This window comes from Budorcas taxicolor, chromosome 13, assembly GCF_023091745.1.
Source record: "Budorcas taxicolor isolate Tak-1 chromosome 13, Takin1.1, whole genome shotgun sequence".
NCBI classification, from domain to species: domain Eukaryota; kingdom Metazoa; phylum Chordata; class Mammalia; order Artiodactyla; family Bovidae; genus Budorcas; species Budorcas taxicolor.
In genome coordinates, this window is record NC_068922.1 from 47,887,399 (window position 1) to 47,906,603 (window position 19,205).

Below are 19,205 nucleotides of genomic sequence, written 5' to 3' on the forward strand. Positions count from 1 at the left end.
TCTTGCTCAGCCAAAACAAACAAACAAAAAAAGGTGACCATGCTGCTATCTCATAGGATGTTTATTCTAAAGCCCTTGTTTATAAAGAAAATCCTCATTTCCTCCGTCGTCCTGCTTTGAGAGAATTCATAAGAAATCTTCCGTGGCCCCCACCTCTGCCCTGTACATGTTAATCTAAATGTCAAAAGCAAAAATAACAAAAAGTTTATAAAATAATGAGAAGAAAAGAAAACTAAGTCTGAATATAGGAACTGGCTATCGGCCAGCTACGATAATGAAAAGAGATACATAGCCTCCCTGGTGGCTCAGATGGTAAAGAATCTGCCTGCAATGAGGGAGAGCTGGGTTCAATCCCTGGGTCGGGAAGATCTCCTGGAGAAGAAACCGGCAACCCATTTCAGTATTCTTGCCTGGTGAATTCCATGGACAGAGGAGCCTGGCGGGGCTACAGTCCATCGGGTCGCAAAGAGTCGGATACGACTGAAGCAACCAACACTTCCATACAGCCTCAAACACGTTTCTAGATACGGAGGTTGGCGGCTGGGGTTGGGGGTTGGGGGGTTTGGAGGGGTTGGGGGTTGGGGGGTTTGGAGGGGTTGGGGAAGGCGGGATGCGGGGAAGAAGAGAAATATATTTAGACAATCTAAGCAGGACTCCCTCTTCTCCCCTCTGGACTTCGATTTGAGCTACCTCCCCTCATCCTTCCACCCTTTCTGCCTAACTCCCCACTCGCGCTGAAGACTCGGAGCACTGAGGCGACTGCACTGGCGTAAATTTCTACCTACGTGCGCCACCGCCCCTGAAGGCCGTTTCATGACGTCAGAGCTAAGCGAGGGGGCGCCGCCTCCTGGGTGCCAGCCCCTCCCAGCCTTGCGGCCCTGGCTTGCCCTTTAAAAGAGCAGGGCCTGCGCCAACCGCCCCACACCGCGGGGACCAGGATACAGGGCTGTTTTCCCGGAGCATCTTCATCTCGCCTTCCATCCGTTTGTCATTCACCGTTCCGACTGCTATCCTCTTCTCCGCGCAGATTTGGACGAGCCAGGCCATGCAGCCGGCCGCCCTTCTCGGCTTTCTGGGAGCCACGGTGGTTGCAGGTGAGTGGGCGCGGCTGGCCGTTCAGCACCGCGGACAGCGCCAGCCTCTGTCTCCTTGGCAGTTCTGGGCATCTTGGCTGGTGGATACTGGGTGAGAGGGAGGGTTGAGTGGAAAGTCTCTCCCTCTTGATTGAGGGTCTTAATTTCTTCCCTTCCCTGAGTGTTTCCCTTCAACTGCCCGCCCCAACATCTGACTTGGAAAAAGCCAGAGGACTTCCTAGCTCATGTCTAAAATGTCACATCCTCTCCATCTATTTAGAGAAATGCTGTTATAGTCTTTTTCTGTATCTGCAATTAAGTGTTTGTTTGGCTTTTTAAAGCCAGATGACCACGGAGAGACAGGAGTACACCTATTATATTAGCTGGCAACTGTATACTTTCTATGACTGTTACTATTATTTAAACATAATGAGATAAAGGTAAGCCTCTTATGTATATATGTATAAAAGATATATCTTTTTTCTTAACATATATGTTAAGAAATGACACATATGTATGTTCATTTATCCACAGGTTTAATGTAATATTTTTCTGTATTTTATATTTTTGTCTCTGGGAAGAGGTAATTTCACACTCATTAATATATCTTTAAGTTATAAATGAGAAGTGCAATAGATATTTTGACTTTTGTGCTCCAAAAATAGTTAGTGTGAAACAACCACCAAAAATAATCTTAGAGTAATAAAAATAAATTGTTTTAGTCAATTTGGGAGGATGCAATTTTAATGTGTGGAAAATTGTGGGATTAATTTTTCAAACTGCTCTGAATCTCAATGATCTTTGGAAATTTGGGGGGGGAGGGAAGTTGTGTGTGTGTGTGTGTGTGTGTGTATTTGTATGCTGAAGTCACTACAAGTCCACTGAAAAGTAAATATGCTGCCACCAGATTAAACTGGAGGGTTTTTTAAAAACAGTCTTAATAACCTCATAGAATATTGTTCTTATCTAAGATTGAAATTCCTAACTAGAATTGAAGCATTGCCATCCATGAATATGAGGGTTCCATTGACAGTAATTACTGGATCCCAGATATAAAGAGAGACAAGAGCCAGAGGTAATTTCTTTATTGCAAATTCAGAATTTTCAAAAAATACTTGTCACTGTTACAAATTGCCTACAAATGTTCATGATTTAATTGAAGAAAGCCAAATAAATATTTAGAGTCCTTCCTGATGAAAAATATTTGCAGAAAGGAATTGCTTAATAGGCTAAATCTGTGCTATACATTGTGCTATAGACCACAAAAACAATGTTATTTCTGAGACATATTTACCTACATGTGTATTAGTCACCCAGTCGTGTCTGACTCTTTGGGACCCCATGGACTGTAGCCCACCAGTTTCCTCTGTCCATGGAATTCTCCAGGCAGGAATACTGGAGTGGGTTGCCATTCCCTTCTCCAGAGGATCTTCTCAACCCGGGATCAAATGCAGTCTCTTGCATTGCAGGCAGTTTCTTTACCACTGAGCTACCAGGGAAGCCCCTGTAGTGGTAAAATATTTACGGCTCTTTTGCAAGATAATATTTTAAGAAGGGTTTATATTTTAACGTCAACTAAAATCATGATATTCTTTTTAAAAAGTTTTTTACTGAGCTATAATTCACACACCATTAAATCTATACTTTCTAAAGTGCATAAATCAGTGATTTTTTGAACACTCACAGATTGTGTAACCATTATAACATTTCAGAACACTTTCTCTCACCCCAAGAAAAAAAAGTCTATTCCCCATTCCCTCCTCCTCCAAATGCTTGGAAATGAGACATGGTAGCCTTCAAGCAGAGTTTGTTATTTACCAAAATCACAGGAATCCTGTGGAAACCATCTGGTTTATTTCCTACCATTATGAGCTTCTGGAAGGAGATCTATACCTTTCTACAGTAGTTACTATGCACCCTAAAAATTAATATGCATTCAGGAGCTACATGCTATTCATATTACACTAGGTAAGATGGTTTCTGCATTCAAAAGATCTTGCTTACTGTATTATTTTATAGTTGTTTTATTTTCACTCTGGGATGAAACCTTAGTTTGTTAGTCTTATTTGTTGTTCTTGTTCAGTCGCTCAGTTGTATCCAGCTTTTTGCAACCCCATGGACCGCAGCACCCCAGGCTTCCCTGTCCTTCATTATATCCTGAAGCTAACTCAAACTCATGTCCATTGAGTCAGTGATGTCATCCAACCATCTCATCTACTGTCATCCCCTTCTCCTACAAAAAAGATCTTAATGACCCAGATAACCACAATGTGTGATCACTCATCTAGAGCCAGACATACTGGAATGCAAAGTCAAGGGGGCTTTAGGAAGCATCACTATGACCAAAGCTAGTGGAGGTGATGGAATTCCAGCTGAGCTATTTCAAATCCTGAGAGATGATGTTGTGAAAGTGCTGCACTCAATATGCCAGCAAACTTGGAAAACTCAGCAGTCAGTCTTATGGAATACTATTATTTTGGAAGTTATTCTCAGATTTACCATGTGATATTATTTGAAAGTTTTTCTGCCATTTGATTACTTCGCTTTTATCATAATCATTGGGTTTTCTTTTGTGACCCCTAAATCTTAACTTATACAGAAATAAAATAAGCTACTTTAGGGGTATCAACATATCTTTGGTTTTGCTGTCACAGATTCTACTGGAAGAAATACAGTAGAACTTAGATATCTGACTAGATGCATAATATGTTTTCATAAGGAGATCTGAGTTCCATCAAAAACACATCTGAAGAGCCTCAATCAGGGAAACAGGACTGTTCTATAAAAACAAACATAAGTTACAAATTATTTAGAGTCACTAAAGAAAAATATTCCTCTGCCTCAAATAGTTTATAATAGCAACTATTAAACATTTGTAGGGAGAAAAAAGAGAAAAGTTATTAGCAAGAAAATGTATTACCAAAGAAAGTTTAGTAAAGCTAGAATTTAAAAAGGCACCTTCTAGTTTATTGCAGGAGTAATTTTCTCAGTTATTGCTTTTCAGGGGATTTTCCAGATATCAGGTGGAAAGAGGTGCTGAAATAGGAATGTTCTCAAATAACAGTCATTTGGGGGATAAAATAATGGCCTAGCATATTAGACTCTGAATGTCAAAGGTGTCCATCCAGATCTTGTATGAACTACATTTCAGGAACATTATGGGTTCATACCTTGTTAGCCACCTCTCAGATATTTTACCCATGATTTAAATTTAACACACTGCATTATTTAAGTCCCTTGAAACAACTGAAGTAGATCCCAGGCTGTGCTTTGTTAAGGAAAATTCAGTAACGTAAGTAAATGAAATAGGAGTTTTATTTCTAAATTGAGTGCTATGGTTTGACTAGAGGGAAGCAGTTCAAGAGACTTTGAAAGCAAATATTTGGGAAAGGTCAGGTTGCTGGTAATAAGCAGCTGCACTTGAATAGCTTACATCTCTGATGTCTGAGAGTTTTGCTCTTGCTCTAAATATCTCTTCACTTGTTTCAGATTCCTGGAAGAATCTTTTGCACTGAGCTTCTCCAGCGATAATAACTGGAAGTGTCAGGAGAACTATGGAGATGGGCCTATATGTAAATGCTTTGAACTCCTCCAGTGGAAAGGGCTTAGACAGGACAAAATCAAAGTGAAAGATAAAAGCAACTGAAAAAGGCACTGTAAAATTAAAAACACCTGAAGCATTTCCTAAGAAGACAAAAGCACCTCAATCATGGATTTAAAATAAACAGAATCTCATAAACTTTAATTTAAATAAATTAAAATTTATCTTTTTGCAATATCTCATGAACCTTTGTTAAACACTTATTTGCATGTGCTATCATGGACTTGGTGCTGTCCTGGTAAAATCAGATAATTTCCACTGGAGAAGGAAATGGCAACCCACTCCAGTATTCTTGCCTGGAAAATCCCATGGATGGAGGAGCCTGGTAGGCTACAGTCAGTGTGTGGGGTCACAAAGAGTCAGATACGACTGAGCGACTCCACTTTCTTTCTTTCTTTCATGTTCTTTACCTGGATGCAGACAACATGGGGGAAGGGAAGCCACACTGATACAGCCACATAAGCACGCTTGTCTAAGAAAAGACTTGGGGTAAAACAAGGTAATTAATTACATAAAATAATCACAACCACGTTTTTGTAAAGGAAATGAATTTCAGGGAAAATATTTTCTTGGGGACTGGAAGAGGCATAGGGAATCACATATCTTTACCCATTCTGAGTAGGCAGAAAGGTTGAGGAGGGCACTCTGGTTTCATTTAAACTAGATTTGCTTTTAATTTTTTTATTGATATATATATATATATAAAACTGCATGAATTATAAGTTTACAGTTTGGGCTTCCCTGGTGGTTCTGTGCTAGAGAATCCACCTACTAATGCAAGAGATATGGTTTCGATCCCTGATCCAGGAAGATCCCACATGTCTCAGAGCAACTAAGCCCATGTTCTGCAACTATATTAAGCCTGTGCAGCACAACTAATGAGTCCTTGCATTCTAGAGCCCATGCTCCACAAGAGAAGCCACCACAATGAGAAGCCTGCGTACCACAAATAGACAGTAGTCCCTGCTTGCTGCAACTGGAGAAAAACCTATCCAGCAACAAAGACCCAGCACAACCAAAAATAAATAAAGAAAATTATTTTCAAAAAGAGTTTTTTTTTAAAAAGAAAGATCCCACATGCCACGTGGCCAAAAAAATAAAGTATACTTCTTACTGAATTTTTCACTCATTTAACACACCTGTGTAATCAGCACCCAGATGGAAAATAGAAAATTGTCAGTATCCTAGAAGGTCTTCTTCTGTGGATATGATTTATATTGGATATAAGATTCCTAATCTTGTTTACAACATGTTAAGGGAAAACAGCTGTGTATGTGTATGTGTGTGTGTATACATGCAACTGAGGTGATTCTGGTCCCTGAGGCAGACATCCCCAACTGTCTCCACCTTGCTTAGCTCTGACTCTGCTCCTCCTCCCAAGTAACAAGCTAGGGGTGGGGTGATTTTGTGAGTTTGCAGACACACAGCTTCCAAAATCAACTCACGTTGTTTCCCATTCCTTTTCTCTTTCAAAGCCGTCAGCTCTATGCCAATGGACATCAGCAACCACAATGAAGAAATGGTAAGTTGAAATGGAATTCTGAAATCTAGACTTTTATCTAGACTCTGGATTCTCCCACTCATTATCTCATCAAACTAAACAAAACAAAAAACAAACAACAATGTGGAAACGGGAGTAAGTGATGCCCCTCTTGCCCTGGTTTTTTTATCTTCTTCCTGGATGTTTCAGTGCCCATGAGGATAGCTGTCATCACACATTTTCCTTCTAATCTGTTCAGAAGTGGGTATTTATTTCTTTCTCTGAACAGTCTTGACCCAGTGCCTTTTTGCATTCCTCTGTGGAGAGGCCTGGGAGGTTTCAGTACAGACCTTGTGAATCTACATTCCTCCAAGGATTTTGCATAAGTACAGGTCACACAGTCAAGCTTCTCTTGACAGCAGCTCTGGGTTAAGTAGTCCATCCCAGTGACACCAGCTTTGCCAACCTACTTTTGGGTTCCCCTCTAGGTGACTCACTGCATCATCGAGGTCCTCTCAAATGCCCTATTGAAGTCCAGCGCTCCACCCATCACCCCTGAGTGCCGACAAGTCCTGAAGAATAGTAAGTGTCCGACAAAGATTTGTCCTTTCTCCTGCTCCCTCCATTTCAACTTTCACTTTACTTCCCTATGACCCAGGGGTGTGATGCAGTGGGAAGGGTACAGGCTCAATCAGTATCTGGGGAGATAAGCTATGGCTTTTAGTCCTTGCTATGCTACTTCACTTAATAGCTAGTGTTACCATGGGGAAGACCCCTTGCCTCTCTGGGCCTATTTCCTCAAATTAAAAGAGGGAGCTGAACTCAATGATAGTCTGTGAGATGTTTATCAGTTCTTAAATTCCTTGGTTTGAGAGTTTGGAATTTTAAAACAGGCTTTTATTTAGTGGAGGGAGGTATGAGGAATGCTTGTTTGTGTTTAGACAGAGGGGAGAAGTGTTGAAAGATGAAAGGATAGAAGAAAACAAAAATTATGCTTCTCTTTGTTTTCTACTCTTCTGACAACGAGGAGTTACAAGCTTGGAAAGGTGACTGGGAAACTTTTGGCCATTTATGTAACAAATTGGTTAAGCCATTTTAATGCATAGTTTATTAGAATGTGTGTGTGTGTGTGTGTGTGTGCACATGCATGCATGCACACGTGCACACGTGCAACTCTTGGCAGCTCCTGCCAGACTCTTCTGTCCATGGAATTTTCCAGGCAAAAATATTGAAGTGGTTTGCCATTTCCTTCTTCAGGGAATATTCCTGAACCAGGGATAGAACCTGAGTCTCCTGCATTGGCAGGTGGATTCTTTACCTCTCTCTGCACCACCTGGGAAGCCCATTGTTAGAATGAGTGGTACTACCAAATGGTGTCAGGAGTTTCAGGCCTGAGAATTGGAAGGGGTGGGGACAGACTTAGAGCATCCAAAAAGTCAGAGTGATGGCCTTCTGAGTATAGACTGGGATGTTTCTCTGCAAAGCGGCTTATGCTGAAAACAAAATTCGAACAGTGATACAACCAGTATTCATCGGGAGTTGACTCAAAGAGACAAATTTTACAAAACTATGCATCTCTTTTATCATAAAGTCAAACTGATTCAAAAAAAATCCCCAAAGCTCTGCTCTCTTTAACATCTTTCTCTGCTTTTGAATTTTGAGTCAGGCTATGAACAAAAGATTTTATTTTTTTCTTTTCACCTTCAAAATCTCCCATCGCAAGATAATACTCTCTTTCCATTGCTGCACATGAGGCCCCATGTATAAAATTATATTTAAAAAAAGTATTAGTGACTAGCCTAAAGAGTAACCTGGGGGACTCTATGCACCACTGGGGGCTTCAGGATAACCATAAGAGGTGTGGGAGCTTGAGGTCCTATAAGCCCCATGCATAGTGGAAGGAAACCTCCTTACCACTCCCAATCTAATACTTTTATGAATTTCTCCCCAGCTTTCTCTTCCAGCAGTTACAGGAATGAGCTTGTTTGAATGAGCTTATTAACCATTGCAAGGAATGAGTGAGAGCAGGGCTGGGTCTCCTGGCAGGGACTAAAATCTGCTCCTTTGGGCCAACCCATCTGGCTCTCTCCCTTCCCCTTTCTTTGTTTACCAGATGAATGTAGAAGTTCCGGGTCTGTCAGACTAGGTCATCAAAGAACCATGATTGCTTTTCGTTGTTCAGTCACTTAGAAGAGTTATTGATTGTAGGGCAAACTGCTGTTAACTGCCAAGATCAGATTCTTAACCCTCAGGCAGGATTCTAGCTTTTGCTCATTATTGACTGTGCCCTGGGTTTTTTTGAGGTCTCTTGAGAGATCCCCAGGTAAACTGGTAAAAATTAAATGACCCATGTCTATCAGGACCTTAGAGACATCACAGCAAGAGAGCCATTCAATAGTGAGATCAGGAAAATTTGAGCTCCTCCAGGGTGGCAGAGACTCAAACACCAGTCAGGGCCAGACAGACAGATAACAGAAAGGAGTAAAACAGGATAGGAAGTGACTCACAAACAGGAGGATACATGCCCCTTCTAAAGGGGAGTAGATTTTTCGCAGCTTCAATCCTATTGTGAGAGAAATATGGATTCTGTTGAGAGATCTTGGGATTTTTCACAATAATTTAAAAGTTGGATTTTTCTGAGCAGTATCTCCTGGCATTTAAGTATTGCGTCTGAATTCAAATTTACTGAAAATGTTATTTAGACCAAATATAACTCACCTCTGGGCTACTAGTTCATAATTTCTGTTGACTGGAAAAAAAAAGCACAACCAAAAGTTGAGAATTATGTTTTATTCCATGGACATATTGAGGACTTCAGCCCAGGAAACAGCCTCTCAGATAGCTCTGAGGGACTATTTTGAAGAGGTAAGGGAGGAGCCAGGATATATAGGAGTTTTTGCAACAAAAACCAGGTAATCAGAACTTCAAAAGATTACTGTTAACTGAAGATAACTAGACATCTTAAGTTAATGAATTTGGCACTTTTCTACATATGGGAAGATGCAAGAGTCTGGGATTACTGAAGTCATCCCTTGGAATATGTACTTTTATCTTATTTTTCTCCTTCCTAAATCCCCTCTGGGAACACAATTAGGTGTGGCTGATGTCATGGTGACCAGAAAAAACATCCTTTGTTTACTGACTTGGCAGGCGACATTCTTTGTCCACTCTTGTCTTATTCTGGTTTTCTCTTTCACTGAAATGTCTTACGCTTATCAGAAAACTTATGGAGTTTTCTGCCAACCAGATGGATGAATTTCTTCACGCAGCCTCCCTCCCATCCCCAGCCCATCTCCACTCCCACTCTCTCCAGCACATCTCTGGATGTGCTGAGCAAACGAACATTTGGGGGATAGAGAAGAATCATTGTTTCATGGTTTGAAGATACCTTAGGGAATTCATGGTCCAATTTAGCAGGTATAAAAATCTATTTGACCTGGTTGATATGGTCCTCTTTGCAACATGACAGTCAGGGAAGAAAGGTGCATTTTTCCCCTTTTTACTTGAAGTAAGAGTGAGATTCACACCTTCATTTTCAGATTGACGAAACTGTATGCTGCTAATCGCAGCCCTTCTCATATCTCACCTGAAGGGGCTAAAAGCTAAATTTAGGAAGAAGTGCTAAGTCTCAGGCAAGCTGCTATAGGCAGCATACATTTAACCAGGAAAAAATAAAAATAATTCTCCTCCTTACCAGCAGGGAGTAGGAAATGGGGCACACAGCCTCTGCCTAGGGAAGCTGAGATCCTGTTTGAATGATGTCAGTATCTGCTCAGATCCTCCCTGCTTATCTATGGCTACACGGTCAGCCCTGCCTCAGTGCTGCACACACCATCACTGGCTCTTAAAAGGCAGAGGCATTGGTGAGGAGCTAGCCCAAGGTCAGGGACATTTCAGTTGCCTCATAAAACATGAGAATATTGTGCCTGACTACGCTTTTAAGCAGAGAGGAATAGATTGCTTTCTTGGACATTTTTACAAAGTTCAGTTCAGTTCAGTTCAGTCACTCAGTCATGTCCGACTCTTTGCGACCCCATGAATTGCAGCACGCCAGGCCTCCCTGTCCATCACCATCTTCCGGAGTTCACTCAGACTCACGTCCATCAAGTCCATGATGCCATCCAGCCATTTCATCCTCGGTCGTCCCCTTCTCCTCCTGCCCACAATCCCTCCCAGCATCAGGGTCTTTTGCAGTGAGTCAACTCTTTGCATCAGGTGGCCAAAGTACTGGAGTTTCAGCTTTAGCATCATTCCTTCCAAAGAAATCCCAGGGTTGATCTCCTTCAGAATGGACTGGTTGGATCTCCTTGCAGTCCAAGGGACTCTCAAGAGTCTTCTCCAACACCACAGTTCAAACGCATCAATTCTTCGGCGCTCAGCCTTCTTCACAGTCCAACTCTCACATCCATACATGACCACAGGAAAAACCATAGCCTTGACTAGATGGACCTTAGTCGGCAAAGTAATGTCTCTGCTTTTGAATATACTATCTAGGTTGTTCATAACTTTTCTTCCAAGGAGTAAGCGTCTTTTAATTTCATGGCTGCAGTCACCATCTGCAGTGATTTTGGAGCCCCCAAAAATAAACTCTGACACTGTTTCCCCTGTTTCCCCATCTATTTCCCATGAAGTGATGGGACCGGATGCCATGATCTTCATTTTCTGAATGTTGAGCTTTCAGCCAACTTTTTCGCTCTCCTCTTTCACTTTCATCAAGAGGCTTTTTAGCTCCTCTTCACTTTCTGCCATAAGGGTGGTGTCATCTGCATATCTGAGGTTATTGATATTTCTCCCTGCAGTCTTGATTCCAGCTTGTGTTTCTTCCAGTCCAGCGTTTCTCATGATGTACTCTGCATAGAAGTTAAATAAGCAGGGTGACGATGTACATCCTTGATGTACTCCTTTTCCTATTTGGAACCAGTCTGTTGTTCCATGTCCAGTTCTAATTGTTGCTTCCTGACCTGTATACAGATTTCTCAAGAGGCAGGTTACGTGGTCTGGTATTCCCATCTCTTTCAGAATTTTCCACAGTTTATTGTGATCCACACAGTCAAAGGCTTTGGCATAGCCAATAAAGCAGAAATTGATGTTTTTCTGGAACTCTCTTGCTTTTTCGATGATCCAGCGGATGTTGGCAATTCAATCTCTGGTTCCTCTGCCTTTTCTAAAACCAGCTTGAACATCAGGGAGTTCACGGTTCACATATTGCTGAAGCCTGGCTTGGAGAATTTTGAACATTACTTTACTAGCATGTGAGATGAGTGCAATTGTGCGGTAGTTTGAGCATTCTTTGGCATTGCCTTTCTTTGGGATTGGAATGAACACTGACCTTTTCCAGTCCTGTGGCCACTGCTGAGTTTTCCAAATTTGCTGGCAAATTGAGTGCAGCACTTTCACAGCATCATCTTTCAGGATTTGAAACAGCTCCCCTGGAATTCCATCACCTCCACTAACTTTGTTCGTAGTGATGCTTTCTAAGGCCCACTTGACTTCACTTTCCAAGATGTCTGGCTCTAGATTTGTGATCATATCATCATGATTATCTGGGTCATGAAGATCTTTTTTGTACAGTTCTTCTGTGTACAGTTCTTGCCACCGCTTCTTAATATCTTCTGCTTCTGTTAGGTCCATACCATTTCTGTCCTTTATCGAGCCCATCATTGCATGAAATGTTCCCTTGGTATCTCTAATTTTCTTGAAGAGATCTCTAGTCTTTCCCAATCTGTTGTTTTCCTCTATTTCTTTGCATTGATCACTGAAGAAGGCTTTCTTATCTCTTCTTGCTATTCTTTGGAACTCTGCATTCAGATGCTTATATCTTTCCTTTTCTCCTTTGCTTTTCACCTCTCTTCTTTTCACAGCTATTTGTAAGGCATTTTTTCTGTTTTGCAAATGTCAATTCAAAATGAATCATCAAGAGTTGTTCAGTAGAAATACCATGTGAACCACAAATATAATTTCAGATTTTCCAGTAGCCACCTTAAAAAAGTAAAAAGAATATTAATAAATTTAATCAGTGAATAATAATACATTTAATTTTGTCCCATTTACTTTATCAATATAGTTTTTATACATCCAATATATTTATATTATACTGTACATCCAAAATATTATCATTTCAACATATAATCAATATGAAAATTTGAGACATCTTACATTCTTTTTTTAATCTGAAGTATCTGACATCTTGTTGTGTCTTATATTTATGGCATGTCTCCGTTTGGACCAGCCACATTTCAAGTCCTCAATAGCCACAAAGGGTTGGTGGCTGTCACCATGGATGGCACAGAGGTCAGCCCAGAGCTGTGAGCAGCCTTGACTGCAGTTGTTCTATCTGAATTCAGTGACATCCGTTGAAATCCAAGCATTCCAAGCTAACAACTCAGTGTTAACTGCATTATCTCCTTTCGTGGGATGCCCTTGAGTTAAGGGACTTCCCTTCTGGCTCAGATGGTAAAGTGTCTGCCTACAGTGTGGGAGACCTGAGTTCGATCCCTGGGTTTGGAAGATCCTCTGGAGAAGGAAATGGCAACCCACTCCAGTACTCTTGCCTGGAAAATCCCATAGACGGAAGAGCCTGGTAAGCTACAGTCTGTGGGTTAGGAAAGAGTCGGACATGACTGAGTGACCTTACCTGACCTTACCTTAGTAAAGAAGCTGTCAACAAATAATAAATTTGAGTCAGTTTAGTGAGGTAGATGAACCTAGAGCCTGTTATATAGAATGAAGTAGGTCAGAAAGTGAAAAACAAATATTGTATATTAACACATATATATGGAATCTAGAAAAATGGTACTAATGAATCTATTTGTAGGACAGGAATAGAGACTCAGACATAGAGAATACACTTATGGACACAGCGGGGGAAGAAGATGGTGGGACAAATTGAGAGAATAGCATTGAAAGATATACATTACCAAGTGTAAAATAGATAGTTAATGGGAAGTTGCCATTTAGAGCAGGGAGCTCAGCCTGGTGTTCTCTGATAATCTAGAGGGCTGGGATGGGGTAAGAGGTGGAAGGGAGGTTCAAGAGGGAAGGGGACATGTGTATACCTGTGGCTGATTCATGTTGATATATGGTAGAAACCAACACAACATGGTAAAACAATTATCTTCCAGTTAAAATTAAATAACTTTAAAAAAAGAAGCTGTTAACATTTGGAAAAGATGAAAGAAAACAATATTCAGTTAAAATATTTGTTACACCATCTACTATAACTGTTGACTTGTGTAATACAAAGATAATTCAGTTTACTGAAGTTCATTCTCAACATTTGAGAACAGGAGGGGCAGATGGAACCTGAATGAGGGAAGGACATGGTCCCTTCCACTGCTGTGCGGTTTTCTCGGAAGAAATACACACCCTGCTTATCACCAATTATTAAGTTATATTGTCACTTACTGCTAAGTTGCATTTATACAGTTGATTGGATAATTAATGTCTGATAAACTAAGAGTCAGATAAGTCTGAGTGACTGAACAACAACAAACTAATAATTAAAGAAATTTAATCCTCTGTTGAATCTGATATTTCCCATTTTGGCTATTTAACTTTATTTAGCTGGGTTCTACTGGGAGATATTTACACAATGGTAATTTTTATTATTTATTTATTTTTTTTCCCAAAACATTACACAATTTTTTTTTATTATTAAATGAGAAACTCTCATTTGTTACATCATCACATTGCTAGTCAGAGAAATGCTGCAGTGATGAAGCAAGTCAATGTTGGATCAACCAAAGTCTTCATTTCTACATTCATTTACAAAGAAATAATGTTCAACACAGCCCAACACAATACACAATGCTAATTTTTAAAGGCTTGGCTAGTGGCTAAGTCACTTCAGTAGTGTCTGATTCTGTGTGACCCCATAGACAGCAGCCTACCAGGCTCCCCTGTCCCTGGGATTCTCCAGGCAAGAACACTGGAGTGGGTTGCCATTTCCTTCTGCAATGCATGAAAGTGAAAAGTGAAAGGGAAGTTGCTCAGTAGTGTCCGACTCTTCGAGACCCCATGGACTGCAGCCCACCAGGCTCCTCCATCCATGGGATTTGCCAGGCAAGAGTACTGGAGTGGGGTGCCATCACCTTCTCCGTTTTAAAGAATGGTCCTTAATTACACCTCTCTGAGCCTCAATGTCTCTGTAGTCACAAGGAGGCTGAACTACACAAATTCTAAGGTTTCTTCTGGTTCTAAATTCTAACATTTTATAGAATTTTTATAGTATTTTATAAACCTATACTTGAGTTTCAATTTGGTAACTGAAAGATGCTCAGGTGATCCAGTGGTTAAGAATCCACCTAAAAATGCAGAAGACATACGTTTGATCCCTGGTCCTGGAAGCTCCCACATGTCTTGGAGCAACTTAGCCCAATACACCACAACTACTGAGCCTGTGCTCTGGAACAAAAGAAGCCACCACAATGAGACGCCTGCACATCACAAGGAAGAGTAGACCCCCAACTCATTGCAACTAGAGAAAAGCCCGAAGGCAGCAAAGAAGAACCCCGCCCCCAAATGCAGCCAAAACAAAAGATGCTTATTGGGTGTTATGAAAAAATAAATATGTATTTATTATCAGATTTAAATACAGCTAAGGAGTTTTCATACCACTTCCCTGGTGGCTCAGAGGTTAAAGCGTCTGCCTCCAATGTGGGAAACCCGGGTTCAATCCCTGGGTAAGGAAGATCCCCTGGAGAAGGAAATGGCAGCCCACTCCAGTATTCTTGCCTGGAGAATGCCATGGACAGAGGAGCTTGGTAGGCTACAGTCCACGGGGTCACAAAGAGTCGCACACGACTGAGTGACTTCACTTTCACTTTCTTTCTTTCTTTCAAAAATAATCTTAAAAAAATTAACTTAAAAAATAACCCAAGGATTTTCAGGATCTTTAGGGTTTGTAGTGATCACTGAGGCTGGTGCTTACTGAACCACAAGCAATTCTGAAGTGATACTCTTTTTTATTTTCATTATAGATGGAAAAGAGCTCAAAGATGAAGAGAAAAGTGAAAATGAAAACACAAGGTTCGAAGTGAGATTGTTGAGAGACCCAGCTGACACCTCAGAAGCCGCTAGGCTCTCCAGTAGGGAGGACTCAGGGGAGGGGGATGCCCAAGTCCCAACAGTAGCAGACACGGAGAGCGGTGGGCATAGCCGTGAGCGGGCAGGCGAGCCCCCGGGAAGTCAAGTGGCCAAAGAAGCAAAGACACGCTATTCTAAGAGCGAGGGACAGAACAGGGAGGAAGAAATGCTAAAATATCAGAAAAAGGAACGTGGGGAAATTGGCAGTGAGGAGAGACTGTCTGAAGGGCCTGGAAAGGCACAAACGGCCTTTCTCAACCAAAGAAACCAGACTCCGGCTAAGAAAGAGGAGTTAGTGTCCAGATATGATACACAGTCTGCCGGGGCCCTTGACAAGTCGCACAGCCGGGAGAGGAGCAGCCAGGAGAGCGGAGAGGAGACCAAGAGCCAGGAGAACTGGCCCCAAGAGCTCCAACACCGTCCGGAGGGCCAGGAAGCACCCGGAGAAAGCGAAGAGGATGCCAGCCCTGAGGTGGACAAACGGCGCTCGAGGCCAAGACACCACCACGGGAGGAGCAGGCCCGACAGATCCTCTCAGGAGGGGACTCCTCCCCTAGAGGAGGAGTCACACGTGGGCACGGCCAACTCAGGGGAAGAGAAAGCCCGCCATCCAGCCCACTTTAGGGCTTTGGAGGAGGGAGCCAAATATGGGGAGGAAGTGAGGAGACACTCAGCTGCCCAGGCTCCTGGAGACTTGCAGGAGGCACGATTCGGGGGCAGAGGCCGTGGAGAGCACCAGGCTCTAAGGCTTCCCAGCGAGGAGAGCCTAGAGCAGGAAAACAAGAGACATGGCCTCAGCCCGGATCTAAACATGGCGCAGGGATACAGCGAGGAAAGCGAGGAAGAGAGGGGTCCGGCCCGCGGACCCAGCTACAGAGCCCGGGGAGGGGAGGCGGCGGGCTTCTCCACGCTAGGCCAAACAGAAGAGAAACGGTTCTTGGGTGAAACGCACCACCGTGTTCAGGAAAGCCAGAGGGACAAGGCGAGGCGCCGCCTATCAGGCGAGCTGAGAAATTACCTCGACTATGGTGAGGAAAAGGGTGAGGAAGCAGCCAGAGGGAAGTGGCAGCCGCAGGGAGACCTGCGAGACGCTGACGAGAACAGGGAAGAGGCTAGGCTTCGAGGCAAACAGTATGCTCCCCGTCACATCATTGAAAAGAGATTAGGGGAGCTACTCAATCCATTCTACGACACTCCCCAGTGGAAGAGCAGCCGTTTTGAGAGAAAAGGCCACATGGATGACAGTTTTCTTGAGGGTGAAGAGGAAAATGGGCTGACCTTGAATGAGAGAAATTTCCTCCCAGAATACAACTATGACTGGTGGGAGAAAAAGCCCTTTGAAGAGGATGTAAACTGGGGGTATGAGAAGAGAAACCTGGACCCCACACTGGATCTAAAAAGGCAGTATGACCGAGTGGCCGAACTGGACCAACTCCTTCACTACAGGAAGAAGTCAGCTGAGTTCCCAGACTTCTATGACTCCGAGGAGCAGATGAGCCCACAACACACAGCAGAAAATGAAGAGGAGAGGGCTGGCCAAGGAGTTCTGACGGAGGAAGAGGTATAGTGTGGGGCTTCTGTTTAAAACTAACTTCAGATAGTTAATGTTAGTATGTTATGTACAAGATTATCTAATGTTACGGGGAAAATGATGGGAATTAATCACCATGAGACTGTAGACCTAGTAAGGGAATGGAGACAACATCTAGGTTTGACTTCTACCTGGCATCTAGCCTTTGTCCACATCCCTGTCACCTTCCTCCCACTGCAGTGCTTCTCAACCTCAGCTACACATTGTCATCACCTGGAGAGCTTGAAAAGTTACTGACATTCTGGGACCCACCCCCAGAGATTCTGTCTGGTCCTGGGTGCTGCCTGGGCATCAGGATGTTTTAAAGCTCCCAGGTGGTTTCAATATTCAGCCAAGGTTGAAAACCACTGGCCTAGTGTATTCTTGATCATTTGACTTTTCATCACCATTTCCCAGGGTAGGAAAGAACAGACGATACAGAAATTAGTTACTTTGTTCTCTCTTTATTATCTCCTAGCCTACGTCAGACATCTACCTCTGGGAGAAGTAACATTCCTGGAGCATTACCTTCCTTAACAGTGTTTTGTGTTTTTTTTTTCTGCCACTATTGATTATGTATGTTGGTGCTTCTCAAAGTTGAATGTGTATCAGAATCATATGGTGTTTCTAGCCTTAGAGTGTCAGGTTTGGTAGGTAGGCCCCAGGTAGGGCCCAAGAACCTGTATTTCTGATAAGTTCCCTAGTGGTGCTGATGCTGCTGGTCAAGGAACTGCATTTTGAAAACCACTGATATAGAGTATCTTCTATAGCCTCTAACATATCAAAAACTCCCTTTTCTGTTCATACTCCCTCAAACTACAAAAAAGTAGGTTGTTTTTTGATCTGGGACCTCATGCCTCCACTTTTCTGTATTTTCTAGGAAAAAGAACTTGAAAACTTGGCTGCGATGGATTTGGAACTACAGAAAATAGCTGAGAAGTTCAGTGGTAACCGAAGGGGCTAATGGTCATTAGAGTAAAGGGCAGATTTTAAGAGACCCTTCACATGATCTGTTATCCACCACTTCACAGTATGACCCCATTTATTTACCCAAAGGCAGAAAGTAGAATTTACTCATCCAGTGTTTGACACAATTGGAAATGTCTTTGATTTTTGCCAGAATGCTATTGAAAATATGAATAGCATGACTTGTAGTATACTCTTTATCAAAAAGTAGATATATTAACATGCTTGTGACAATGACTGTGCTACTGTCCTTGAAAAAATGTCTTAGTTTGAAGTAATAAAAGATTCACCTGAGGCCAAAAGTGTCATGTTCTCAGCTTCCTTTGGGCTAATAGAAAGGAGTCTGACTTTCAGATCCATTCTTCAAAGTAAATTCTAAAATACAGCACTAAGATTTGTTGGTTTGGTGGTCTTTGGATGCAGAATAGAAAAAAAAAAAAGAAAAGAGCAAACATCTGTAATAAAAGCATCCTGTGGAGGATATAAAGAGAAAGAGATCAGGAAAAGGCATCTATTCCCCTGGGCTGGAGAAAGGATAAAGAGGCTTAAAGAACCTGTTCCAAAAATGATTATAAGACATTAATTTTAAAATCCTATTACCTGGAGAGCTCTGGGAATAGCCAGCCCAGAGTCATTTTTCAGGGCTGAGGAGAAAGTTTGGATAGTGGGAAGAACTCCCGACTGGGAATCATATCTGGGATAGGCCAGACAGATCCTTGGAACTTCAGGGCCTGTTTGATTTCTGACTCTTTAGCTGTGTGACTTTGGGGAAGTTACTTTCCCTCTCTGGAGCTCAGGTACATCAGTCAAACAAGGATATCTGTTCATTGGCTTGTTATGAGGATGACTGAGTTTATGCAAAATACTCAGTGTAGTGCCTGGTGTAGGCAATGGTGTAGGAAACACTGGCTGCTAGCATTTCTATGGCTGCAGCTTCTCCCAGCAAGACTGACAGACAAGATCTCTTCTTCCTTTTACTTGTCATCTCATTCCTCACATATGGTGGCTTCTGCTTGGTTTATTACTACTGTTTGGCGGTTTAGGGAAAGAGTTGTTTTCTGGGCATCAATCATGACTTTTGTTCATCTGGAAGGCCTGGTTCTCTTCCTCTTGACTAAGTCAAGAATGGCCTGTGATTCAGCCAGATTATTCTGAGGTTAACTCTCAGTGACACTTTTGTCATGCAGAGAGCAAGCCAATCTTTGTGAGGAAACTGACAGCAAATTGTTCTAAATCTGGGCACACACTTGTCAAAGGCTGCTTATTATCTCTTTAGGGTCCTTTTTTCTCACCATGGGATCATGATAGGCTTCTTGCAGAGGCAAGTGAGAGTGCTAGGTGGCTGCTGAAGGCAGTCGCCATGAGGCAAGGAGTAGATATATAAATGTACCAGTTTCCTAGGGCTGCCATAACAAAGCATCACAAACTGGG

The 19,205-nt window shown here is 42.3% G+C and overlaps 1 protein-coding gene across 1 annotated transcript; it reads left to right on the forward strand.

Moving 5' to 3' along the window:
* Positions 1–1,045: 1,045 nt before the first annotated feature.
* On the forward strand, positions 1,046–17,772 carry CHGB (chromogranin B). Its single transcript, XM_052651264.1, has 5 exons — positions 1,046–1,094; positions 6,150–6,196; positions 6,643–6,736; positions 15,133–16,799; positions 17,689–17,772. Exons 1-5 carry the CDS (start codon positions 1,046–1,048, stop codon positions 17,770–17,772), a joined length of 1,941 nt encoding a protein of 646 aa, XP_052507224.1.
* The last annotated feature ends 1,433 nt before the right edge of the window (positions 17,773–19,205 follow it).